The 25,484-nt window shown below is 55.8% G+C and overlaps 5 protein-coding genes across 5 annotated transcripts; 2 read left to right on the plus strand and 3 right to left on the minus strand.

The window, feature by feature from the left end:
• Positions 1-15: 15 nt before the first annotated feature.
• Positions 16-12,304, minus strand: HETIRDRAFT_383960 (uncharacterized protein). Its single transcript, XM_009547939.1, has 19 exons — positions 12,256-12,304; positions 11,496-12,205; positions 11,310-11,438; positions 11,130-11,257; positions 10,680-11,080; positions 9,423-10,624; positions 8,275-9,359; positions 6,230-8,228; positions 3,240-6,182; positions 2,732-3,184; positions 2,571-2,675; positions 2,315-2,515; positions 2,056-2,258; positions 1,761-1,998; positions 1,618-1,704; positions 1,371-1,552; positions 1,161-1,302; positions 912-1,085; positions 16-646 (listed from the first exon to the last, which is right to left on the minus strand). The coding sequence occupies exons 1-19, from the start codon at positions 12,287-12,289 to the stop codon at positions 518-520; spliced, it is 10,545 nt and encodes a 3,514-aa protein (XP_009546234.1). The 5' UTR covers positions 12,290-12,304; the 3' UTR covers positions 16-517.
• Positions 12,305-16,867: 4,563 nt separating this feature from the next.
• HETIRDRAFT_318841 (uncharacterized protein) lies at positions 16,868-18,053 on the plus strand (the record flags this gene model as incomplete). Its single annotated transcript, XM_009547940.1, has 7 exons — positions 16,868-17,105; positions 17,171-17,334; positions 17,405-17,457; positions 17,515-17,626; positions 17,688-17,715; positions 17,774-17,878; positions 17,944-18,053. 7 exons carry the CDS (start codon positions 16,868-16,870, stop codon positions 18,051-18,053), a joined length of 810 nt encoding a protein of 269 aa, XP_009546235.1.
• Positions 18,054-18,095: 42 nt separating this feature from the next.
• HETIRDRAFT_475040 (uncharacterized protein) lies at positions 18,096-19,368 on the plus strand. Its single transcript, XM_009547941.1, has one exon. It carries the CDS (start codon positions 18,314-18,316, stop codon positions 19,283-19,285), a length of 972 nt encoding a protein of 323 aa, XP_009546236.1. The 5' UTR covers positions 18,096-18,313; the 3' UTR covers positions 19,286-19,368.
• A 52-nt stretch (positions 19,369-19,420) lies between these two features.
• HETIRDRAFT_317287 (uncharacterized protein) lies at positions 19,421-21,165 on the minus strand (the record flags this gene model as incomplete). Its single annotated transcript, XM_009547942.1, has 5 exons — positions 19,421-19,594; positions 19,963-19,984; positions 20,129-20,409; positions 20,482-20,607; positions 20,677-21,165. 5 exons carry the CDS (start codon positions 21,163-21,165, stop codon positions 19,421-19,423), a joined length of 1,092 nt encoding a protein of 363 aa, XP_009546237.1.
• Positions 21,166-22,842: 1,677 nt separating this feature from the next.
• Positions 22,843-25,329, minus strand: HETIRDRAFT_475042 (uncharacterized protein). The gene is made up of 2 exons (XM_009547943.1): positions 24,986-25,329; positions 22,843-24,885 (listed from the first exon to the last, which is right to left on the minus strand). The coding sequence occupies exons 1-2, from the start codon at positions 25,097-25,099 to the stop codon at positions 23,275-23,277; spliced, it is 1,725 nt and encodes a 574-aa protein (XP_009546238.1). The 5' UTR covers positions 25,100-25,329; the 3' UTR covers positions 22,843-23,274.
• Between the last annotated feature and the right edge of the window lie 155 nt (positions 25,330-25,484).

The following is a 25,484-nucleotide window of genomic DNA, read 5'->3' on the forward strand; positions in this document are numbered from 1 at the left end:
GCGGTCGGGAGAGCGGAGCGGGAATGGAGTATGGAGTATGGAGTATGATACATGGTACATGGTACGTACGTAGTGCAGACAAACACAGAGAGAGAGAGAACAGAGGAGAGAATAGAGAGAGAATAGAGGGAGAACAGAGAGGAGAGATGGAAAGATGGGGGAGGGAAATAGGCAAGGGGTGTACATTATAGGATGCTCTGATACAAGATGACGGTGACGGTGACGGTGATGACGATGGTGGTGGTGGTGATGATGGTGGTGCGGCAGGTCAGTACGTGAGCGGACAGGGACAAGGCGTGGTGCTTGGGATAACGATGGCGACGACAGGCAGACGGGCAGACGGGCAGACGGGCAGACAGCAACGACACAGACACAAGCAGACAGAAGCCGAAACAGAAACAGACAGACGTGCAGACATAAAGTCAGATGGGCGCACAGACAGGCGACGACGCGCCGACGCGGCCGACGTGGTCGGTGAACGTTGGAGGGGGCGGCGGCTGGCGGGCGGGCGGGGCGCTCAGAACCAGGGGATGTACACCTCGGTCATCTTCATCAGGTTGAACGGGTCGGTCGCGGTCGCGATCAGGTTGACGACGGTCTGCACGACGGGGGTCTGCATCGTGCCGAGGGTGTTCGGGTTGAGGGCCTGTGGAGGGAAGGGAAGACGCGGCGAATAAAAGAGACGGAAGAAAGTTGGCGATGGAAATGGAAGGCGGGGATGAAATTGAAAGTGAAAGTGATTTTTTTTTCAAGATTTTTTTGTAAAAAAGTGGAAATGAAAGTGAAAGTGAAAGTGAAAGTGAAAAGTGAAAGTGAAAAGTGAAGAGTGCAAACAAAAGAGGGTGCCGCGGAAACAAGGGCGCCAGGTCAGCGGGCAGGAGCTACGGGGGAGAAGCGAGCGGGACACGCACCGTCTCGCGCTCGACCTTGCACGCCATCGTCTCGGCGCGCTTGACGACGCCGTCGATGTTCTGCGCGACGTTCTGCCGGAAGGAGAGGTCGAACATCCACGGCTTGTGGCGCCCGTGGAGCCACGTCATCACCTCGTCGCGCGCGAACAGGCACAGCTGCTGCTCGAGGTCGAACTGTGCGCGCGGGGCCAGCGGTCAGCGGGCGGTGCAGGGAGAACGGGGAAAGAGCAGGGTGGGGACGTAGCATACCTCTGGCTCGGTGAGGCTCCGGCCCATGGCCATGAGCGCCGAGGTGAGGATGCCCTCGGTGTAGATGGGCCCGACGAAGTGCTGCATGTTCGGCGTAAAGCGGAACGGCACGACGTCGTTGGACGCGAACACGGGCGCGTTGCTCGCGACGCCTGTGGGTGGCGTCCGTGCCGTCAGTATCTCGCGGCTGGTCCAAGAGTGAGTGGGTACGCGCCTGGCAAGACCTCGCTCATGGAGATCAGGCCCGTCCGGCGCGAGATGTGGAACCGCGCGGGAAGGCGGCTCGTCAAGCACAGGATGTACGTCATGAAGCTCGTCGCGGCGACCTGGAGCGCGAACTGCTTGCGCATCCGCCAGAGCTCGCTCGGGCCGTCCATCGTACGGATCATGTACTGCGCGGCGGGAGATAGACAAGGATGAGCTCCGTGCAGACGTCCTGCATTCCCCGTGTACGCACCTGCGTGATCACCGTCTCCGGCACCATGTGCGTCATGACATCGTCCAGGATGTGCTTTTTGAGCGTGAAAAATTCGTGCCGGGAGGGCTGAATGATGATGAAGGGTCAGAGATGAACGAGATGACATGCCGATCAAAACGGACCATCCGTTGATTCTCCTCCTTGAAGTCGCGCAGCACCGTCTTGACCTTCTCGCCGGGAACCAGGATAGGGTCCTCTCGCGCGATGTTGGCGCTCTCGCAGAACTGATCGTAGATATCCCCAAATGTGACGTAGGATGAATCATTCTGGAGCAGGCGCAGGTTCGTGCTGCAGGCGATGGCAGCTGGGATGTGAAACGTTAGGTTCCGCTTCCGAGACTCCTTCTTACGGCTCAGGATACTGGTTCAGGTTTAATCAATGACAAAGTTGAATGACTGAATTCAAAAGGACACCCACTTGTTGAATGTCCGGAAGATCTGCAAGACCCTCTCCTCTCGTCGAATATGTCTACCCGAAGGCAACTGGACGTTGAAAGATACACGAGAGTTGTCCGTACCATGAATCGTAAAACGTCTCCAGCAGTACCCGTGAGACCGGCAGTTTTCAAACTTGGGTCCAAACTTGAGGATCTTGGCAAAGTTCTGGTTGCTACCCTTGTCCTAGGATCCGAGATCAGATCTGGACAAGCTGTCTCGCATAGCCACAGCTCACGTACCTCTGTATATTGCCCAGGGATCTCGATGTCGTCAAATTTGGCGTATTGGAACTCCGTCAGATAATGACTGAGCAAGTCGAGCGGCTGTATTCGAGGTCGGGAGTCGAGGTACTTCTCATACCGGTCCCGCCATTGTTGCAGTCGACGGATGTACTCGTGGTGTGTTGGCTTGCTCTTTAGGAAGTCTTCTTCGTAATCAGCCTGTGGTTGTGGTGAATATAAGCCACAGGAGAATCATGAGTTTCGTTGTACATACCCGAGCCTGACCGGTCAAATTGCTCGTCATTCTGTTCAGGTAGGCGACCGTGGCGGGACTCAATTGACCGTCGTCGTCGAGAATATTGATTCGCATCGCGTATTGCTGTTTGCATTGTTGGTAAGCTCGGTAGCCTCCGAGTAAGGTTGAAAGCAACTTACCTGCATCGCGTCCAGAAGCAACATGCACACAAGTCGATAAATCTCCTCTTCTGCTGTGGCTTTGAATCGCTGATGTATTTGGTCAACCATCGTTTCCATACTCAAAATCAGGAGAGGGAATGCAGTCTTGAGAATCTGGACGACCTCGTCGATAGTTTCCCACGACTGTCGTTGGGGCCCGGGGACCTCTGTATTCTGTGGAGCTGAAGGGGTATTTGTAGGAGCTTGAGCGGCAGCTCCAATTCCAGATCCGTGGTTCGCAGATGTTGGATCAGCAGGATGGGTTTCTTGCGTCTGGCCAGAGTCGACGCGTCTCAAGGCATCGTTATTGGTGGGGGAAGATTGAAGTCGACCGTTGTTAGCATTCATCCTGGCAGCCGCAATGGCTGCGGCTTGCTGTTTTCTTACAAAGTTCATGTCTTCTCGCGTAGTACGAAGCTGGAAGAACAGAGCCTGGCGAGGGAAAACAATGTGAGAAACGAGCCGGCAAAAACTGAGAGAAACACACCTGGGGGTATAATTTCGCCAGGGCCAAGAGGATATAGCGTGCTTGTTTGACTTCACGTTGCGATATCGACAAGCACAGCTGAGGAATGAAAGAAATCCAGAACCAGAATGCAGCCTCGCCCTTGTATGTGTCAAATGCCCTAGAAATTGTGTAGTTGTTGTCGTCGACACTGAGGAGCCAAAGGACACGAGCCAGAAGAGGTCGACTCTTCCCGTCCTTGTAGAGACCTGCCGCTTGGAGGTAGCAGCTGACAGCGCTCGCTGCGTGGTTCATGTCGTTGGGAATTTCCTTGAACATTTTGTCGTTGAACTTTCCCCATTCCGCCCAAGACTTTGCCTGGCACATGTCCAGCTGAACGGCTTGGCCAAAGGCTTGATTCGCGTCTTCATTTCGGTTGGAGCGAGCGTGGAACATTCCCTTCAGCGTATAAAACTCCGCCTTCTGCGCGATGGAAAAGTACATCAGATTGGTATTGTTGATCACCTCCAGGCCGGCTTGAAGGTCGTGCGGCTTCTGGTAATGACACCGTGCTTGTTCGCGGAGCTTCAGAAAAGCTTCAGAGATCTCGATGTTGGGGAGGGTGTAGATCTTGTTCAGTAGGCTGAAGCAGACCTCGAGAAGATCGTGTTTTCGGGCAACATGAGCAAACCTATTGATAATCCACGCTGTCTCATGATATCCCCGGTAACCAAAGGTGTTTGCGTTGCTAGCAGCAGCTCCGCCTTGTGTCGACCCACCTATCAGAGGGACATAGGCTTTGTTGATAGCATTGAACACGTTCTGCCTCCAGGCAACCAAGTCACTCCAGATGCTGATATCGTCGCTTCGATTGGGGAGTCGCTCACGCCATGCTTGCAGCACCATCTTCAAATCAGATGATTTCTTCTCCAGGTTTTGCGCGGTGGTAGTAGAAAGAGACCCGAAGATCTGTACGGCCTCTTGTAGTTCCACGAACTGCTGGAAATGTTGCATTAATGGGACGTGGGCCAAGGTAAGTTGAGGAGGTAGGGCGACCCATTTCCGGAGCGATAACTGCATGGCATCCTCGAGAATCTTGGTGAATTCAGTGTTTTTATCGACAGCGGCAGGCATTTTGAGCAACGCGATGAAAGCTTCGAAGACGCGACGACGTGGTGTGGCGACCTCTGGTAGGGAGTTGACTTGCTCCTCTAGCGTTTCCCTATTTTCGGCCCAGTCTTTAATTCGCCATGCGCCCTCCAACGCCAATTCCTGATTGCCCTCGCTGCGAGCAAACTCGCACAAAATGTCCCATTGCTGAAGTTTTTCGGCCGATAAGATCCAATGGTCCTCCCAGAAGCAGTATTCCTGCTCCGAGAAAGGCAAGTTGCCTGATCGTGACTTGGTCTGCGCATTCTCGTACATTGTCGCGGCCTGCTCCCACATGCCGTTTTGCTCAAATGAAATCCCGATGTTTGTTTCCAGGTGCAAGCAGCGCCGACGCCACAGACCATAGAAGAGATCATCCTCTGCCATTTCCGCATATAACTCTGCCAATGAGTCGTACACGGTGTCACGAACGGAGGGGTCATCTTCAATGGCACGGTTCATTGATTGCAAAATCTCAAAACCAGCATACCATGCGCCATGTGTCTTGGCCAAATACTTGACAAGGTGAGGCGGAAGCATCATCGGCGGCGAACAAGCGTTGGCAGCTGTTAAGAGTGTCTGTACCGCGTTTGGTCGGAGATCCGCTTGTCTGATTTGATAGTCTTTGCTTAGAAGGCTGATGGTATGATGTGTGATGTCCATCTGCTCTCGGCGAGAGAGTGACGCCCAGGCGACAGGGAATATTGACACCCATGTGCTGTGTGCAACGGCAGGGTCGAGATACAGGAGACGCTGCATAGGTCGGATAAAATCTTGGATTCGACGCTGAGCAAAAGGCATCGCTGAACCGAGCGAGGAAAGAGCCTTTCGCTCTGGTACCATGGGGCTGTCCACATCCACAGATCCTAGCAGAAGATGAAGAGCGAGGTAAATCCAAGGGCTATCGGCCAACGCTTCCCAGCTTTGAACGCCTAGGATATATGATAACCGACTGATCAATGCTCGGGGGACGCTGACATCAAGGAGATCTATAAATTTTTCCCTCATGACAGGGTCTCGTGCACGGCACCCCAGCAAAAAGGATTGTTCCAATTTTGTGGTCAATTCGCTCCGGCGGAGAGTAGGTTCCGTGTAAATCTGATAGATTAGCTCCAAGTGGGAGCTGTACAAGGCATCACCACGAGTTTCAAAAGCGGCCATCTTCTGAAGAACTGACGCCTTCTCTTTCATTGTTGGATATGGCTCGCGTCTATGCAACGCCCAATCACGAGCTATGTCAAGCATGTATTTGCAGAGGGAGAGACTCTTTGATTTTTCAACCAATGTCATGAGTGTGAGGATGAGCCACCTTCGTTGATCGCCGAGAAATGAGGCCGAGAGCTGGCAGATGTCTAGGATTGACGTCAAGAGACGTGTATTGTGGTCATAATTGTTCGATGGAGCTTGTGCTTGAAGGTGTTCCTTGGCTAATTTGCTGAGGAGCTTCATCAGAGAGGCGCCGAAGGACTCGATGCGCTCGGGCACAGTTTCCACCACTGACTTCAACATCAATAAGGTCCCACGCCAGCCAGTGGTATTTCGCAACCCTTCGCCTATCGCAGAATGGACGAAATTGTGGAAGTCTGCCATATCACCTTGCTGATCCTCATCCTCCTTTGGCAGGGGAAACAGCTTGATCAACCGATGGAAGACCGGATGCAGTGCGTCATGGAGATTCGCGTCATCAGCGACCATTCCCTTGCGTACCAGACGCGAAAGGATGGCGGCATTATCGGTGTCAGCGAACCAGGAATCGTCTTTGTCGGCCGCGACTACCTGTAAAACCTTCGCAGCACCGAGGGCTTGGCTGATGGCAATATCGCTGCTGAGCTCAGTCTGCGGTATAGTCAGATTCGATCCCACTGATTCACAAAGAACCTCACCTGCTCGAGAGCGCGAGAGAAATAGTTGAGCTTGACCGTGACGTCGCTCCACCCGTTGGGCCCCACAATTGTCCGCAGCAAGGCCAGCGCGCGAGGAACTAAGGCATTACGAGACTGGACATCGTGGGCTGACGTGGCAAGGCGAACCAAGTAGCTGACGACACTTTCACGGAATCCCAGAGGCGTGATCCAGATTGAACCTACACTATTGGAAGACGAAAGTTCTTCTGTTGCCTTTTGTTCCCAATTCACAATGGTCTGCATGATGTCGATGGTTAATAGGCGTGATTCACCGGATGCTGACCCTTGCAAACCAAGTTTCGGAAGGGAATTGACCATATGTGGAATGAAAAGTGCGCGAACGGGATAGAACAAGGCTGACTGGCGGACGACAAGCTGATAAACAGTCATCATCTGGGATTGTCCGCTACTCTCTTCCGCCAATAAGCGTCGGGTTGTCTTGGCCCATTGAGGATATCCAGATTCTTGCGCTGTCGACCGAGGTAACGCTGGCGCCAACGTGTCGAGTGCCTGGCGGACCAGATTCCTTCCCTCATGATGCGGTGGCCTGAGTAGCCCAGTCCAAGCCCTGAGGATGAACTTTTGGGGGGTCTCAAAAGTATCAAAAAAGCGGGCAGCGAGAAGATACGAGACCTGCTTCACAACTACGTCCTCGCTAGTGATGTAGTGCCATGCACATTTGATGATATCCTTGCGGGCAACCTCAAGTAGATCGGGATAGTACTGAACGATGACAGTGGTAAGGTGAAGTAGCTCGATGTTGAAAGTATCATCTGCATCTGCAAACGTTCGATTGTCGATCATCGGTTGCCATATACGCCTGTGAATTTGTGTGATCATGTCTTCGTCAAGCAATCCCTCCTTCGCTGTCGATTGAGCACAAGTCAGCAACATTGGTGTAATTATCACACGGATGAAGTGCATCTTGCGCGCCCAGCCAGGGGAAGGATCTGAAAACCATGTCAAGAAACGGAGGAGAACACTTCGCTGGTAGAAGATATCTTTGCTGAACGCCACTTGACGGTACAGGAATCGTGTGACGCGGACAAGGTCCATAGGCAGATTACGAGTAAATATGGTCATGATCTCAAACAGAAGATCGACTCGAGGTGTTGCTTCAACTGCTTTTTGAAAGAGTGACAGGATGATCGAGTGTCGGTGTACAGCATCAGAGATCGCAGATGCATCCTCTTCAGAAGGGGGTATCTCAGAGCGCCAAACATGGAGCAATGCGTCGATGACATAGTTGTCTTTATCCAGGAGCCACGTAGGACTGATATCGGCAAGGTCTGAGCAAAGTTGAAGACCCGGCATGAGCAAGCCGCGATTTTCCCCAAGAATACATCCCGAGATGATCACAGACGTCCTCGATGACAGCTCTCGCAGTAGATTTGGGGCAATACGGGCCTGCAAAACGCTCCGGAAGGTTCTCAGATGCCGTGGCATGTGCAAGTGTTTCATGAAGAACTCTGTGGCTTCGATGTAGTAGCGATCTACATACTTTCCCAAGGGCTCCGAAAAGGGGCTAGGATTGGAGAAGTGAAGCTGAGCTTCTACCTGTACTATGGCATTGATGAGGTTCTCCAAGAAGATGTTAGCAGTGGAAGGGAGCAGATGAAAAATGTTAGCGAGCCGAACAAGTTTCATTATCCCTTCATTATCCGCCAAGGGGACTCTTGACGAGGCTTGTAGCACCTGAGGATCGGCGACAACGCGAAAATGCTCCAAGAGTTTGTGACCAATTTCCACCTTAAAATATGTCGTCAAGAGTTCTAATAGTCTCGCCAGTCCTTCCAGTCCAGGGACGGTGAGGCGCTTCGGATCAGCAAGGTTAAGCAAGATTGGGCGCAGACCTGTCTGTAACAGCTCTTTTGGCAGACGACTTTGGTGAGTGAGAACCATTCTAAGGCCTTCATGGGCGACTTCTTTCACTTCCTTCGACGGCGAGTACAGTGATTTGAAATATACACTGGTGACTCTGTCACATTGTCAGTACAAGCTTTGTATGGTATTGATGCACTCACTTTTGCCGTGTCTGATGTTGTTTTGAAAAGAAGTCGGTCATGGGCATCGAGGCTGTCAACAGTCGGATGCATGCAACCCGTAGTTTGATGATGTCTCGGCTAGCCCGCCGTGCGTCTCCACGCCCAAGGAGCCCGCCCTCATCTGCGTCTGCTAATGCTAAAGCCTCATGGAGGAGTCGGAGCAATTCATCATTCAACTCTGGAAGGCGCGGGTCGAGGCTGATACAATAACGCATGGCCTCGATCATGCCGATTTGCATGGGAAAAGGGAGCGCGCGAAGAGGTTTGGTGTAAATGGCAGTGAGCATGCGATCACGGTGTGGGAGGAGTAAATCCACCACCGGTTTGCCACTTAGTGTCGCAAGGAGATCTATTGAGGTCTCTGAGGCGCGTCGAACAATAGCATTCGGGTTGGACAACTCTGTGAAGAAGATACCCATGAGATGAATGATCTTGTTACGATTGGTCACTCCCTCGCCCTGCATGAGATAGCTGTTGCTCAAGCGCAGAACTCTAACCAAGATGCCTAGGATATCTTCAATATCGTTAGGTAAGTCGTCGGGCATGTCCTTTAGAACATGTAGCAAGGTGCGAACGAGATCAACCTCTCGATCGTTGATCCACTTGATGCCGAAGTCGGGGATATTGAGGATAAGGGTTAGACCGGTATACCCTGCCTTTTTGCGTGTCCATGACTCATCTAAGCATAATGCACTGAATCGGCTGGCGATCTGGTGTAACGTGAGTATAATTTCGTGAGACGAGATGTCAGGGTTGGCATTTCTCGCGATGAGGTCCTGGATGATGGAATTGACGAATTCGCTAGCCTTCTTGGCTTCTGCTGGGACATCGCGCGCAAGTCCATTCGCCAATGCATCAAGGAAAGAAGCAAATAGGCTGCTCGGCCAGCGATGCGACACGACGTCCTGGCTGACACCCCGCCGAAGCTCCATGGTGAATACGTGATGGGCGAGCTGGCGAATATAGGTCTCGGCTTGGTCCTGCACTTCCTGGAGATGGATAGCATCGAAAAGGCCTTCCATACAGCGCATGAAAATCTCCTCCCGGTCACGTCCTCGTAAACCCTAGCATTCGACATCGTTTTCAGCGAAAAGACTCCGAAGAAAAAGGTCGATACATGTACGCACATCATGCCACAGTATTGTCACGCAGTTCTCGAGGTAGTGGTATGCGTGGGTTCGATAGGGCGATTGCTTCTTCAATGCACGCAATGCCAAGATGGACATCGGTCCTAGCTCTAAACCTTCATACTTGCCACCGAACGAGATCAGTACCTTCGCGGGATCCGTATGATGATTAAACTTCAACTCTGGTTCTCTGTCCAACAGACGACGATTCCTGCCGCCTAGTTTGCCCAATATACGGAGTGTCGTGTGAGCATGGTGATGGTTAGCGGGTAAAGGTTTCAAATGGCCTTGAAGCGCTTCCATCAATTCCCTCAGGACTGTATTGAGCGTGGGATCGAGGAAGTCGGGAGTTAGGTTGTCAATGCACAGCTCTAGCGTGCGCAGCCCTTGGGCGACGAGATCAGGACTGCCGCGTAGAGCGAGAGCAAGTGGCTTCATAAGGTAAGATAGGTGGGGCAAAAGATGTGTTAGACGCAACGGAACGGTTAGGCAAAGCTCGACGATCATTTCTCGACTATAGCCTTCGGAGAGGATCAGTTGCTTGTTGAGGTTCTCGAGCATTTCAGGGAGTAAGGGAAGAACTTCCTTGTACAAGAGTTCAAAGCGTCCTCCGCCACCTCCAATCGCACGGAAGAGACCACGGAGCAGGTGATAATAGTTTGTAGGTTTGGGCGCCTTAGAAGCTAAGGGGAAGCATTCCATGATGAGTTTCGCCAGATGTGACGCGAGGATAGGCTCATTGTGCTGAGGGTAAAGAGCGACAGCCCCAAAGGCTAGTTTGTATAACCTGATCGTGACAACCGCGGTCGTATCGTCGTACTCTCCAAGCAGTGGGAGATTATCCGCGAGGTGACGAAGGACAATGGCGACAAGAGTCGGCGAGGTGCTTTCCCGACTGAACAGGATTTGACAAATATGTAGAAGAGGAGGACGCTTCTGCGAAGCGAGGAAGAACATGCCGATTTTCTGCGACCACACGTTTTGGAAAATGTGTATGTTGACCTCGCAAAGAGCACCCGCAAGCCAGTCCATAGACTCAGATGCTTCGCGCGCATCGGTGTCGTACAGGCTCATACAGCGGATACAACCATCGAAGAGGCGAAGTATCAAAGCTCCATCGGGAACAGGGGCGTCGATCTTTCGTAAGCTCGAAAGGCAAGCACGGAAGCCGTGCATGAACGAGCGAAATAGAAGCCTCGATTCTGTGATAGGTTTGTCGTTATCATACGAACAGGAATGCTAGAATCTTTTGCTCACCTGCGAGAACATCCTCTGGCTTCTCAACTGCATAGCTGGCGGCTCCCACTGGTCGCGCCTTCTCAACAAGATAGATCTTCCCCGTCTCCGGAGTACCTTTCTTACTCCTCTCCAATCGCGCGTTAACCTCTTCCAAAACGCCAAGAACACTGTCCAGCTTGTCCACGCATGTTTCTAGAAGGTTTGACAAGATCCTCGCCGCTTCTTGTGGCGTTTCCTTCACGGCTACGGTTTCCACTAGGTTGAACAGCATCTTTGCTGCCAGTGTGTGCACGTTGTTCGATAGACAGGGATTATGGATGAGTCGTGTGAACACATTGATGATGTGCGCGAGCTGCCGTGGCGTGAGGTCGTTTCGCAAATGGTGCACCAGATCTGCTACAGCAGCAAATGCGGACGCACTTCAAACAGGTCAGCCAGATCACGTTAATGGAAACTAGAAGGACCGACCGTAGCGTCTCTCTACTCCCTACACTAGAACCTAAGAGCACGTTCTCGTCAAATAGCTTGTCGATCTGGGAAAGCAAAGCACGTCGGTAAGGCGTGCCGAGCAAGTGCCTGAACACAACGAGAAAGTCCTGATGCAGGTCGTTAGCGGTGTACTAGACGAGAAGAACATGCGGGACGGACTCTTCTAGCCACGATGGCACTTGCCGGGATGTCCTGAAGCAACCGCAAGGAAGAAAGCAACAAATTGTCACCGTAGACGTCGTACTGATCTCCCAAGTTTCGAAGGATGTAAGCAAGGTAAGACACCATCTAATTATAATATGTAAGCGCTTTCGAAGAGCAGTCTTGTCAATTATGAGCGCATACCTTGATCTGTGAAGTGATAAAATCCGTATAGGCTTGCACGTTCCGAATGGTTGGAGATATCCCAGCCCAGAATCCACCCATTGCCTCGAAATCCTCGCGCGCTTTCTTCTGTGCCGGGGCTTCCAAGGCTAACACCTCGAATGTCAGTGGGAGCGTGCCCTTGACAAGAGGTGACACGTATTGGCGGTGTGTTTGCGAGAAGGTCACTAGCACCATACCCATCTCAGCGAGAACTTTGAAACTCTTCATGCTTGGCAAAACGATGTTCGTATCGAGCGAAGGAGAATCCTCGGAGAGCAGCTCTACAACGAGGCCCTTGACATTCTGAAATACCTCCAGCAATATTGACACAAACTCGGCCACGAATTCTTCTGTCAAAATGCGAAACGCGCGTATGATGTCGATGATGGTTTTGCAACAAGTCACGCCGTTCTCTTCATTGTCGCGACGCAGGAGGTCTAACATGCCCTTTACAAGGGGAAGGGCCTGCGTTCGCGTCCCGTCAGAGGTCGTAACACGATGGAGAATCTCGAGAAGAACACGACGGAATTGGTATTCGGGGGCGTCTTTGTGGAATGCAATCTCGCTGGAGCGCAGGATCTCGAGTAGAACTGGAATCATGTGAGGGTAGACGCGACCAGCATCAGCATCCCGGACCGTGTCAATCATTTCTCGTAGCTCGCAAGCCACAGCATGTTTGGTTTTCAAATCTGATGAACAGAATGAGCACGAAGTCGCGAGCCAGAAGGCGAGTACGCACCTAAGCTAGGATCTGCTATTCGAGCAGCTCGCATCTCCAGATCTGCAGCCGTGCCCAGTTGAGGAATGTTGTCCATACCGAGGTGGCCAATGCGAGGCGAGTAACGCCCGCCGAATTTTGAGGAGATGTGGTATAGAGGAAGGGGAGGGAGGTGTGGATGCGGGTTTGGGCTGCAGGCCACTGCTAGATGCAGTGTGAGATCTATCACGTAATATATTGGATATTTCTGAACAATTTCTGGAAATTCATGAAACATTGCTCAATTGTACCGATTCGCGGCTATATAACATTTTTCACGACACGGAAAACAGGTATGAGAAGTCTGAAGCCAAGAGCTTATGCAAGTTCATACAACTCGAAAGTAACACTACTCCGATGTGAATCAGAGATGAAGGTTGCGGTATGTCGGTCTAGCTCGCTGCATGCATATGCTAGTCTCCGCGCGTCGCATTGGCAGAGCCCGTAGGCACTGTACGAGCATCCACCCAAGAACGCGGGTCAGCCTCTCGGAAAGCGGTGCCGACCTTCCTCGCTGATAGTCGCGCATACCCTTGCGTTCCCACCACGTGCAGCCGGACGGACAATAATGGTACCTGCAAGAAACAACGTCAGGACGTTCTCGTCTCTGCACCGAAAGCAACAGGAGCCGCATCGATCCGAGCGGCAAGCACACGAAGGAAGAGACAGGTGAATAGGGGTGAACCGTCCAGTTAGGCAAGAAGAAGGAAGGGCAACAAAGATCGATGGCGACACGGGAAACGAGTGGGATGTAATAAGATCAGAGAAGATGGTACGCACCTCCACCCATCCTCAGAGACCTCCAGCTCGACCGAGCTCGACCCTCACGCTTGCCTGCTCGTAGGCATCCGGCGCGGTGGGAGCGGGACTCCATGTTTATCTTTCTTGTGCCGCCTGAGAGCATCATCGCGGCTCAGAAACTTGCCGCATATGTTGCAAGAGACCCTGGAGCCGCCATGCTGTTTGGTGTTCAGATGGCGCTCCATGTCTTCCTTGCGCGATTGTAGCTCCCCACATAGGCGGCACCGTCGAGGGTCCCAGGCGGCCTCGTTCCCCTGCACCGCGTCCTGTCCATCTGCAGGCTATCAGGAAAGCCCTCCAATCAGCTAATGTACAGTTTCAGGGACTGCTTCTCCTACCGAGGTTTCCACCCGGTGGGTGGACGTCGTTGATGTACTGTTAGTTGCTTGGAAGGCATCCTTCACCTGTACGATGACTACGGGCTCCCATCCGACTTTGAATTCCACTGCCCTCGAGTGGTGAGGCTTGGGCAAGATTGCCCGAAGCTTCGCAGTCCGTCCCTGCTCTCCACTTCCTCCCACTGCTGAAGCCGAGACCCTCACCCTTTTCCGTGGCGGCTCCTCTGCCTCTGCCTCTTCCGGTTCGGTCTTCTGGGCCACAGGAGATGCAAGTGGCTCAAACACCTCGGGTGAGCGAAGTGGCGGGCCCGGCGTCGATTCGTAGCGCGGCATGGCGCCGGTGAGGGAAGAGCAATGAGAGATGAAATCTAGAGGATTTCTCCGTGGGATGCGGGGGGGTGCGGTGCGCGATGGGCCAGCACGATCCTGGTACTTCTCTACCACGGAAGAGGGCCCGAGGTAGGTCGTTCGCGGAGGTGGTTGGGCGTAGAGCGGTGCGGCCCATACCTGGCCGGACGGGGGAGGAGACTCGACGGATGGGAAAGCGCTGGCGCTGTTCACATGTGAATCGAGGCGGACGGGGAGCAGTTGCTGAACGAAGTCAACCTGCGTATGGTACGAGATCGACAAAGTGAGTGGCACAGCGGATATCTCAAGGCATGATACAAACTCACACTTGAAGTTTGTGAGAACATATCGGTGGGAGGTTCAGCCGCCTCGAATTCTGGGCCAGCGAGTCCAGTGGCCGAATCTGTAGATGATTTGAGGAACCCCATGTAAGTGGACCAAATGCATCGCCACTGATATATCGAAGGCCTCACCGAAGGTGCTCGAACTTCGGATGCAAGATCCGGACGCAGAGGTGTTGCATGGCATCTTCTGGTGTAGGGTGTTGGTGATGAGAATTATAACTCTTGATATTGCAGGGGAAGCGAGAGGGAGCCAAAAGGTGCTATCGCGATGGTGGACGAGAGCAAGTGAGGGGGGTGAAGGCGCGTCCCTTCACCTTGATATACCGGTCAGCTGTGCCCTCCGCGTATGAGTTCTGAGGGAATTCCACGGGTCCGCGACGACCTTGCGTATTTTCCCGAAGCACTTACGTTGTGGGTTGCAGTTGATTTCAAGCCGAGGGCATGGTGCCGCCATTGTCCTCATCTTGTTATTTGTCTGCGAGAGCCCGCCCTGAAGTCCGGACACATGTCCGGAAAGTGTCTTTCCGCCTCGTGGCATCGTGCAAGGGGTCTCTATGTCGGGGTGCAAATACGGTAAGAAATATCCTTCTGATGAGATGCATTCACTGATATTCCTGTTTTGTCCGAAATCCATCCTTGAGCACAGAATAATGCCGTCGGTTTTGGATCAAACAATGGTAGGGACTTCTCGGCGGTCCAAGGTCGCTTGTCGCCAGTTGGTTTTCGCACTCTTCCGGACCTTCCATTCCAGGATGCTCCTATTTTCTCCTACGAGAGGTCCATGGTCCCGCCTCGTCGTCGCTTGTTGTATAAAATTCAAATACGGTCTCGAATATACATGTATCGATGCCCCACACTTCAATTAGAAAACGGCATAATGCCATATCTCGCGTCTCCCCAAATCGGATCTTCTGGCCGCTCCGGGGGATATAAAAACAACCTCGCGACACATCTAAGGACAGTCGTCCGCAGGCACATGGAGGTCCATATATTCTTTCGGTCTTCTTTGTTCCGCAAACAAGCGCTGTCGCGAGCTGCGCATCCGTCACATCACGATAATCGTGTTCCCGCTGGGATCTCAAATTGTACTCAGCATCTGACTGTGGAGCCATTGCTCTTAGCGTGTCCAGAGCCTTCTCCTTGTGAGAAACAGCCTGCACGCTCGTCCAGCTACTCTTCAAAAGGTAACGCCGATCAAAGTGATTCCAGGAACAGAAATACAATCTAGAAAAACGTCATAAGCCAGCATGGCACCTTTCCCGCCGTTGTGTCGTAGCCCACTTCGATACATGCTATCGCGAGGTGCTGGATTAGCGCGGCAGCTAAACTCGAGCGAAAGCGCAACCCTCGTCCTTTCATTCGAGTCCAAGAAAAGCTTCGAAAGGCGAGTTGAGTGGGGTATACTTTGCGACACCTTTAAACGGGTTCAACGAGCTCGAACAAGTGCAGAGTGTCAATCGCCAAGCGTTGTGTACCCTTAATGATCCTTGATTAACAGATCATCGATAAAATTATGAGAGGGCAGCCACGTGGTTGAAACCCATGCAAGAGAATGAACTTCTAGCCTAGAGGGCTCTCGATGAGGTCAAGCGTGATTCCAAGGTACACAGATACAAGGCGGTCGTTGTTGGAGGCGTTGGAAGTGGCCCGTCGCAATGGCGCCGCTGCCGATTGGATGATGTGCTTCAGTCGCTTCAATGCGCCCAGATATAATCGGGCGTGCCAACGGCTTTGAGTGTAGCCTGCCGCAAAATGAAACCGAACGCGATCCAAACTGATCTCAAATGCACGAAGGGGTGAGCGCTCGAGGGACAAATATGTATTATGGCTCATTGAAGGACAGGAAACTATGTGAGTAGTATGTGCAGGGGACAAGGGATTCGCTATCCCAGCCCGTTGGTTCAAAATCTGCGAGAAAACTGTGAGGTTTATACTTCGATTCAAACGCGCCAGTAGATACCATTTTCCTTGCGAACTAAGCTCAGCAGTCGTCTGTGTTTCTGAATTACCGATTTTGAACAAAACAAAGCTCTAATAAGCCAAAATCAGCATGATCATGCAGTCAGGCCAGATATATCACAAAGGTCATTGAATGATGCAAATTCTACTTCATATAACGGCTCTCAATCGCATCAAACGGTCAAGCATGGTGAAAGGCTTCTTGGCTTTGGGAGTTGGAGGAAGAGGTTGAAGCCTGCCCACTGTAATGGCGGCTGCCGCCGTGTGTTACCTAAAACAGCCTTTGGTGCAGTGTTCGCACTCTCAATTTCTCTGATAATTACCAATTATCTTGTGTCATATCGAAGGAAACTGGTGAGGGTCTGGCTATCTGGGACACCGAAACCCAGTGCAAAGAATTCTGAACGCAAGTCATGAAGTTTGATTTACTCTCACGCGGCCAGGACTCCCGGCATCCGATCGGCGCCTGTCGGACTGTCAACCTGGCGCGGACGAGTTCAGCGTCAAGTTTACTCTACTTACATCAGACATCCCAGGACATCTTCTTTGTGCAATGAAGTCGCGGAGCCCTCTACCTCTCTTCCCTAAATATCACGTCCATGTGAGCCTAATTACCATTGCCGTCAAGCCTTTGACCGACGTGTCACCGCACGGCAGGTGCCTGGTAACTTCCCTTTCTCCCGACGGAGCAGCCGTCGGCGATGCCCAGTCGCTCCTGTTCAAAAAGCAGCCGCACAACTTGAACTAGCCCTCTAGTACCAACCTCACACAGAATCACCAGGCCAGCCTGTGCAACCCGTCAGCATGAGCTGCGAAAACTGCTTCAAAGGATACATCCTTCCCGGAGACCCCACGGGCTCGATGATCGGCACGGCATACTATTGCTCTGCACCTACATCTTCATCGGGAACGGACGCATCGAAACACGCCATCATCCTCTTAACGGATATCTTTGGCTTGGCTATCAAAAACCCTCGTATCATAGCAGACCTGCTCTCGGAGAAAGTAGGCGTCGATGTTTGGGTTCCCGACGTCTTCGATGGTGTGTGTTTATATTTCTTCATGCGTTCGATTCGTGTATTGAGAGATCATATCGGCCATCCTTAGGCGCACCTATCGCTACGGTGGAAGAGTTGGAGCCCTTGACAGCCGACAGAGCTGGGGTCACAATGTCCTGGGGCAGTAAACTACGTCTGGTCTGGCTCTTGTTGAGACGTATACCGCAGTTGTGGGCCAACAGAGACTCAGTGGTGGATTCCAGAGTGAAATCGGTGTGTTGACTATGGCCATTCTCCGTGAACATATGCTCATCATGCCTCGCTACTTCTCTTCATTCCATAGTTCATCGACAAAGTGAAGGAGAAGAAAAAGTATGACAAAATCGGCGTCGTTGGGTATTTATCGTCTCTTTATATTATCGTCATTTCTTGAACTCAAGCAGTTTTGTGCAGCTACTGTTTCGGCGGTTCGATAGCCATCCGGTTGGCTTCGACCACTCTCATTGAAAGCGCAGTTATCTGTCATCCGGGTCGCAGCACCGAAAGCCAAATCAGTGCCATAAAGGTACATTCGCTCGTGTCGTCCTCGGTCTATGTGTTTACTCATTGCTGGGGCTACGCCCAAGATTCCTACTTCCTGGGTATGCGCTGAAGGTAAATTCATGCCATCACCTCTTCGAAATTGCGTGCTCACGACAACATATCTCTCTAGACGACATGGTGTTTGGCCCAAAAGTTCGTCTTCAAGCCGAAGCCATTTTGGCCGGACGCAAAGGAAAGGACACCTTCGTGGACTATGAATTCAAAGACTGGAAAAGTTCGTCGTCTCGCGAAAAACTGATTGGGAGCCCTTGCACATAGACTTACCTGTTCACGATGCAGGAACGGCCCATGGGTTCGCTGTACGACCTAATCAGGAACTCCCCGAGATCAAGGCAGCATACGAGGGAGCTCTTGAACAGACAGCAGCGTGGTTCAAAAAAACCCTGTGATTGCTTTCGATGGGCTCAAAGATACCCTTTTTCGTTGGCTGTCGTCTATGCGGCTTCAGCGTTCATCGTTCCCTGATCAGCAAAGGCATATATCGAGGCTGAGTTCCCGAACATGGACTTCAGCTCTCAGCAATGTGAAGCTCGTCGCCTAGAATGAGCCAGCGAATGCTTCATCTGAAAGACTGCGTCGTCCTGTCAGAACTTAGTAATGGTTTCCCGTACTTGGACATCACCTGGTTGCATGTGTGGGAGGGACGTAAATGAGGAAGTATATATATCCAGCCAAAGCACGTAGCGTCCAGACGATACATCATATCGCACCGATGACCGCCAGCCTTCCCACCTCTCTTTCAAACCAGGCGTTCTTTAACGTATCTGCGGTCGACGCGGGCGAGCTCTCACTCCCCTCCCACCTCTTCCTCGACCCGTGCCCCCCAGACGAAGATAAGCTCGTCGTCCCGGCGCTCTGTTTCCTCCTACGCCACTCCGCATCCGAGCACGTCCTTCTTTTTGACCTCGGATACCGCAAGGACCATCACAACTATCCCCCGGCGGTCATTCGCCGCATATCGCTCTTCCAGCCACTGACAATGACCACCGACGCCGCCGAGTCGCTGCAAAACGGCGGCCTCGCGCCCACCGCCGTCACGCACGTCTGCCTTTCCCACGTCCACTGGGACCACGCCGGCGACCCCCGGCCCTTCTCCAACGCCACTTTCCTCGTCGGCGCCGGCGCGCGCACGCTGCTGCAGACCGGGTACCCACACGACCCGGACGCGCTGTTCGCCGCCGACCTCCTCCCTTCCGCGCGCACTGCGTTCCTCGACCCCACAGGCCCCGAGTGGCGGCCCGTCGGCCCGTTCCCGCGCGCGCTCGACTATTTCGGCGACGGGAGCGTGTATATCGTCGACGCGCCCGGGCACCTCCCCGGGCACGTTAACGCGCTGGTGCGGACGTCGCCGGACGGCGGGTGGGTCTACCTCGCGGGAGACTCTGCGCACGACTGGCGGATCGTGGCGGGGGAGGCGGGCATCGTGGAGCGAGTCGATCGCGAGCTGGGTGTGGTGGTCTGCGCGCACAAGGACAAGGCTGCCGCGGAGGAGCATATTGCGAGGATACGGGAGTTGCTGAAGTTGGAGCGCGTGAGGGTCTTGCTCGCGCATGATACGGAGTGGTACAAGGAGAACAGAGGCGGCCCGATGTACTGGCCCGGGCAGTTCGAAACGCTGTAGAATAAGCAATGCAGTAGTTACGAGGCTTGTATGATATTTTTTTCTATGTCGCGAAGTCCTCCGCGCGCATATAGGAGCACATCAACTTCTCCAGTCCGACGATAGGATGATTTTGACGGCGAGCCCGATCGGAGGTCACGTCGTCGAGCTGGGCCCGGGAAACGCGATCTCCTGCCTCGCCGCAGACTCCTGCAGCAGCCGGCGCACGTCTGTGATGTGCGCGGGGTTGCCCCGCCACTCACCAGACTCGTCCTTGTCGCCCCAGTGGAAGGTGTGGAACGTGTCCACCTCCATCCCCTGCGCCCACTTCTGGCGCACGAACGTCGCGTTCAGCGGCGGCTCCCAGATCCACCACTGCGTCGCGTGGGCAGAAAGCAGTCAGCTCAGCCCAGCTCACCGCACACGAGGAGGGCGAGAAACGGCGCGCGTACATGGTCGACGAAGAGGATGTCCTCGTCGGGCGGGACGACGAGGTGGAGCGCCGTCGGCGTCGCGATCTCCAGGAAACAGTCTGTCTCGAGGAACAGCCCGAGCGTGTCCGCAAAGCGCGCGCGATGGCGCCCCGGGATGTACATCGTGTCCGCGGACCCGCCGACGAGCCGCGTCGTGTCGTTCATGTACGCCGCGAGCCGCGCGCGCTGCGCCTCCGGCACCTTTTCGAACGCGCGCATGCACACGGACACGCCGACGTGCGGATCGCTGGGGTCGCGCAGGTCGGTCAGCAAAAAAGCCTTGGTTTCCTCGAAATGCGAGCGACCTACCCCCACCTACACGCACAGCGACACAAAACGAACGTCATGATCGGCAGTCAAATTCAAAAAAAAAAAAAAAATCCGCGCTCACCACCAATCCGGGCCCCACCCCCTCCAGCCCTCGGTCAGATTCAGATACGGATCCGGCGAGATATTCGCAGGCGGCGCGTGGCGGCCCCTCTCCGCGTTCGCCTCCTCCGAGCCGAGCGCGGCGTTCGGCACGTACCGCGCGAACGGCGAGTGGTACCAGAACAGGTTTTGGTCGAACTGCTGCAGACGCGGGACGTTGAGCAAGGTGTCGAACGGCGCCCAGAGGTAGCCGGCGTAGCACGGGTGCTCCTGCAGCGCGGTGTACAGCATGTGGTGCGCCATCTGCGTCCATCCGCGTTTGGGTCAGGAACGTGCTGGGAAGAGAGCGGGTGGTGGGGGGTGGGGAGGACGTACGCGGCCGGCCATCTTGTAGAAGCCAGGATCGGACAGATCCTCGTCGGATTCGTACGAGTCCACGAGCACGTCATAGGAGTGCCTGAACCCCGCGTCCTCGCGGCTCCCAGGGCCGATAAACAGCATCTATGCACGCACGCGCAATAAAATATCAGGATCGCAGTCCGACGTGCGACTCGAGCGAGGGGGACTGACGTTCGGAAAATACTCCGCATACACCGCGCGGTAGTAGTCCAGGTTCACGTCGTACCGCGCGTGGCTGAAGAACACGACGAGCAGCACGTCGTCGAACTCGCGGTACGCGCGCGCGTCCGGCGAGTGGAGCGGCGCGAACGCGAGCGGCCTGCGCGCGCAGGCGGGCTGCGGCGGCGCGGCGATGACGTCTGCGACGGAGAGCGGGCGGATCGACGGCGTCGACGTGATCTGCGACGTCCCGTACGCGGAGCTCAGTATCAGCGCGGCGAAGACCGCGCCGCCGACGATGCGCCGCGCGCGGCCGTGCGGCGCTCGGTCCTGTTGTTCCCGATGTGAGGAGAAACGGTGTAGGAATGCGCGGGGGAGGGAGGGCGGTGGACGGACCTGTGTGTGCGTGTCGTCTTCGGCGTCGGATTCGCGGAGGACGTATAGGACTGAGGCCCACGATGCGACGCCGCAGCCGAAGAGGAGCCCGGCGGAGGGCGTCATCGTGAAGAGGGAGGTCATCAAAAACAGGAGCGCCAGCCCGAACGCGGCGAGCACGCGCTCGAAGACCGCGTCGTACTCTGCGTACGCACCGCATCGAATTCAGTAACACGTCTTCGACGGCAGGAAAGGGGACACAAACGGTATATGAGCGAGAGCGCAGACCAGTCGAGCCCGGCGCGGACTAGGAGCATCGCGATGTGATGGAGCGAGAACTCAAACCGAGAAGGGTGCGGCAGCATAAACGAAGACGGAGACGCCAGTTGCAGCACAGTGATCGCCGAGTGAATAACAAGTCCAGAGGCGAACAGGGTGATATTGATGCTGTTCAAAGCCGCGATATCATGCAGGCGGTAGATCTGACGCACGATGAGCAACGGGGCACGACGAGCGCGGCGCGACGCGGACGGACTCACAAAGTTGAGATAGACGACCGTGAGCGCCGTGAACACGGCAAGGGAAACCAGAATGAACCACGCATCGGACATGGGGTTGGAGATCGACAATCCGTTCTTTAGCGCCGGGTGAGCTATGGACATCTACTCTGGACTGGCGGGACGTACCCCTACGATGAGCAATCCAGCGAGCTACACACTCGGTCACCCCGTATCCACACTGACCACGTTGAGAGCTCACCTGCAACGCGACACCCTGACACTGCAGCGCCGTCGCCGGGCGCGCCGCGAACGCATACAGCCCATACAGCGTCAGCGCCGTCGAGCACGCGACGGCGACATGCACCGTGACCGCATCAAAAAGCCGCAGCGCGATCGCAAACTGCGCCCATCGAGAAGCAAAGACGCGGGTTCAGTTCATATCGCCAAGGCCGGGGCTCGGAGAGCAGGGAGACGCGCACGAGGTAAGTCTGCGCCGCCCACAGCGCCGCCGCCCACGCGATCACCACCATCGACACCCACGTCCCCGCGCGCAGCCCCTCCCCACCCACGTCCCCTCCGCGCCCCAGACCGGCCCCTCCTCCTCCCACCACGAGCACGTCGTCGCTCTCCTCCCCACCAAGGTCCCTCAACGGCTGCGCCTCCTCCAGACTCCCGTCCCTCTCGCGGCCCGCGGCACCCCGCGCGCGGCCCCCGCGCCGCCACACCTCCGCGAGCGCAAGCGCGAGCTTGAGGCCCTCGACGAGCGCGAGGTCGAGCGGGGCGCCCGCGCCGAGCCCGCTGTCCTCCGCGCGGTGCCGCTGCAGGCCCGCGTCGGACGCCCACAGCAGCGGATAGAGCACCTGCGACGCGGCGTCGTTTGTCAGTCGCGGCACGGTCATCGCATGCGCGTGCAGGAACGCACGACGAGGAGCCAGTGGCGCGTGTGCGGGTCGCCCGCAAAGGCTGAAAACAGGGGGATGGCCATCGCGCGGCGTCGTTGCGCGCAGGCTGTGTGCTGTGGAGTGGGGTGGCGGAGGAGCGAGGAGCGAGGGGGAGAGCTGTGATGGCGGTGCACGCAGCAGCAGCCGACGCCGATGGCAAGCGCGCGCGCACGGCCGCCGTACGCCCGTCCGTCCGCGCGAGGCCACGTGGTCGCGGCGCGGAAGTCCGAAGCCCTTCTATCTGCGAACGCCGATCCTCGCTGTGAAGCGAGCGCGGCTTCTTCTGGACACCGCGCCCACAACGCACACCCAATCGTGAATCGTGATCGGCCAGACCGCTTCTGCATCAATTGGCCAAACACGACGTTCAACAACATTGCTTGTCTGTCTGTCTGTCACGTACTGTACTGTACTCACTAGCCATGTAAAGATCGGTGTGTCAAGTGCTCGCCGGGCGGTTGCGGGAAATTGGATGTGGAATGAGGGTGGTGGGGGGGTAGGAACTAAGCACAAAAGAAAAGAAAAGATACACATGCGGGCTGCTGATCTCTGCCTGGGTATATAGGATGGTTGGGTGGGGTAGTCGAGTCGAAGAGCCGGCGGTGACACAGGCGGGGACGAATACGCTACATGCTGCTCGTAACAAGCCCATAGATCGTCGCGACAAGAAACGGGACCGCAGCGGCGGAAAATATGATACATCGAAATACGGCTATCGTAAAGTCATTCGTCAACGTCGTCGCGTGAGATGATGGTTCGTGTGTTCGCCCAGGAGCGCGAGTCGCGAGTCGCAGTCACGGCGTGCTCGAGGCCGGTGGGGCTTGAACTGCTGCTGCTTCTTCTTCTTCCTCTTCCTCTTCCCCGTCCTCCCCCGCTTCCTCTTCTCCGTACGGATCTTCTCCCTCCTCGTCAAACTCCGTCAGCGCGTCGTCGTCCTCGCCGTCGTCGTCTTCGTCCGAGTACAGAAAGTAGTCGACATGGCTGTTCTGGTTCTCGCGCAGCGCGTCCGTGTCCTCGTCGCGCGCGTATCTGTGCAGCAGGACGTGCGCGATGGGGCGGCCGTTCACCGCGCGGAACTCGAGAAAGTCCCTGATGTAGTCGCCGGACAGGCCCGCGATCTTGAGCGTCTCAAGCGCGGGCAGCAGAACGTAGTCCGCCCGCGACTGCGTCTCTTTTCCGGGGTCCTGGGACTCGGGGGCGGGAGCAGAGTCCGCCTCTGCCGGTGGTTCGCTGTGGATGGAAAGGGCGCTGGGGTTGCCGTTGCACGCGTGCGCGTCTGTGAGCGAGAGCGTGTGAAAGAGCTCGTCCTGCATGCGCCGAAAGTCGATCTCGAGGTGGGTGAGCTTCGGGACGGACTTGAGGAACGTGTGCCAGGACTGGGTCGAGCAGTCGAGGGCGGCGACGCGGAGGTGGCGCAGTTCGGGGACGTGCGGGACGCCGTCGTCGACGAGGGCGCCCATGAACGCGGAAAAGTCCGTGTCGTCCTGCTGCGTGAGCTCGAGCTCGAGCGCGCGCAGCGCGGGGACGGCCATGTTGCGCATGATGAGGCAGAGCATGTCCGGGTCGAGGTCGTGGATGGAGAGCTCGGCGAGGCGCGGGAGGGGGATCGGGTCGGTGGACCACTGGACGTCCTCGCGCGGGCCGCTGTAGTGCAGGGCGAGGCGCTCGAGGTCGGGGGAGGCGCGGAGGATGGCCTCCCACTGGTCGCAGGTGGGGCGGGTGGGCTCGGCGTGGAGCTTGAGCTCGAGGGAGCGGAGGCCGGCGAGGTAGGGCGTCGCGTGGAGGGCCCAGGCGAGGTTGACGCCGACGAGGGAGAGGTCTTTTATGGCGGTCGCGTCGCTGCAGAGGACGGGGACGGGGGCCCTGGCGGTCTGGGCTGCGAGGTTCTGGAGCGAGTCCCACTTTTCGAGGTGCCAGAGCTGCACGCTCTCGAGGTTGGGGACGGGGCCGGTCGCGTGGAGGCGGTCGCGGGCGCCGGCCTTGCAGACGAGGTCGGAGACCTTGAGGATGAGGGAGCGCCAGCGGGCGGAGTGGGGGTCGACGACGTCGAAGGCGGGGTGGAACTCCGTGCGGGAGAGGGTGTGGCCGGGGACGTGGTCGGGGAGGGAGACGGTGTCGATGAAGATGTCGAGGGGGCGGGAGCGGGAGCGGAGGATGAACTGCTGGCTGCGCTCGAGGTGGACGGGCTTGCGCATGCGGATGCTGGTCCAGAGGGAGGGCGTCTGGAGGGCGATGGTGCGCCAGTGGTGGCAGACGTGGGAGACGAGGACCTCGAAGTTTGTGCCGTGCTCGCGGGGGCGGCGCTTGAAGGGGCGATCTGGATCGACGACGTGCTCGTAGCCGAGACAGAAGATGCGGGTGAGGAGCTCAACGGGCAGGATGTGGATGAGGGAGGCGCTGGGGGGCTGTGGAGGGAGGAGGAGGGGGAGGAGGATGGGGAAGCGCATGATGCATGATGAGAGAGAGCGAGAGCGAGAGGTGGGGGGGAGTGGGAGCGTGACTTGCCTGAAGGGGGGGCGGGGGATGATCGTGGGGTTCCATGTCGTCGTACACGCGGTGGAAGATGTGCTGGGGAGGGCACTGGGGGCGCGCTCTGTGACGGGGACTGGGCGAGGACATGGGCCCGATTGCGATGGATGAATGCGGGTGGAGGAAAGAGCGACAGCAGGGCTCGGAAACTGTCAGTGCGCTGCAGCCCGTGCGCTCAAAATAGGGGCATTTTCCTCGACGGCCAGCGGGCCACGGCGGCTGTCTTTATGCCCGTGCGTCCATAACCTAAGCACTGCGACGCTAGCCGTCCCCGCTCCCTCGGCTCGCCTCTTTTCCACCCCGTCCCTGACCATCCCCCCCCCCTTCGGAACATACTTGCAGCGCGGGGGCACAGACGAGGTCACCCTGGATCGCCCCCCCTCTTTGACGGATCTCTGCCCCCGTCGAGTCTGCGCCGCACAAGGGTGCATGCTGATACAATAAGTACCCAGGGAAATGACTCGGTGGCGGCTGG

This window comes from Heterobasidion irregulare (assembly GCF_000320585.1).
Source record: "Heterobasidion irregulare TC 32-1 unplaced genomic scaffold scaffold_05, whole genome shotgun sequence".
In the NCBI taxonomy this organism is placed as follows: Eukaryota; Fungi; Basidiomycota; class Agaricomycetes; order Russulales; family Bondarzewiaceae; genus Heterobasidion; species Heterobasidion irregulare.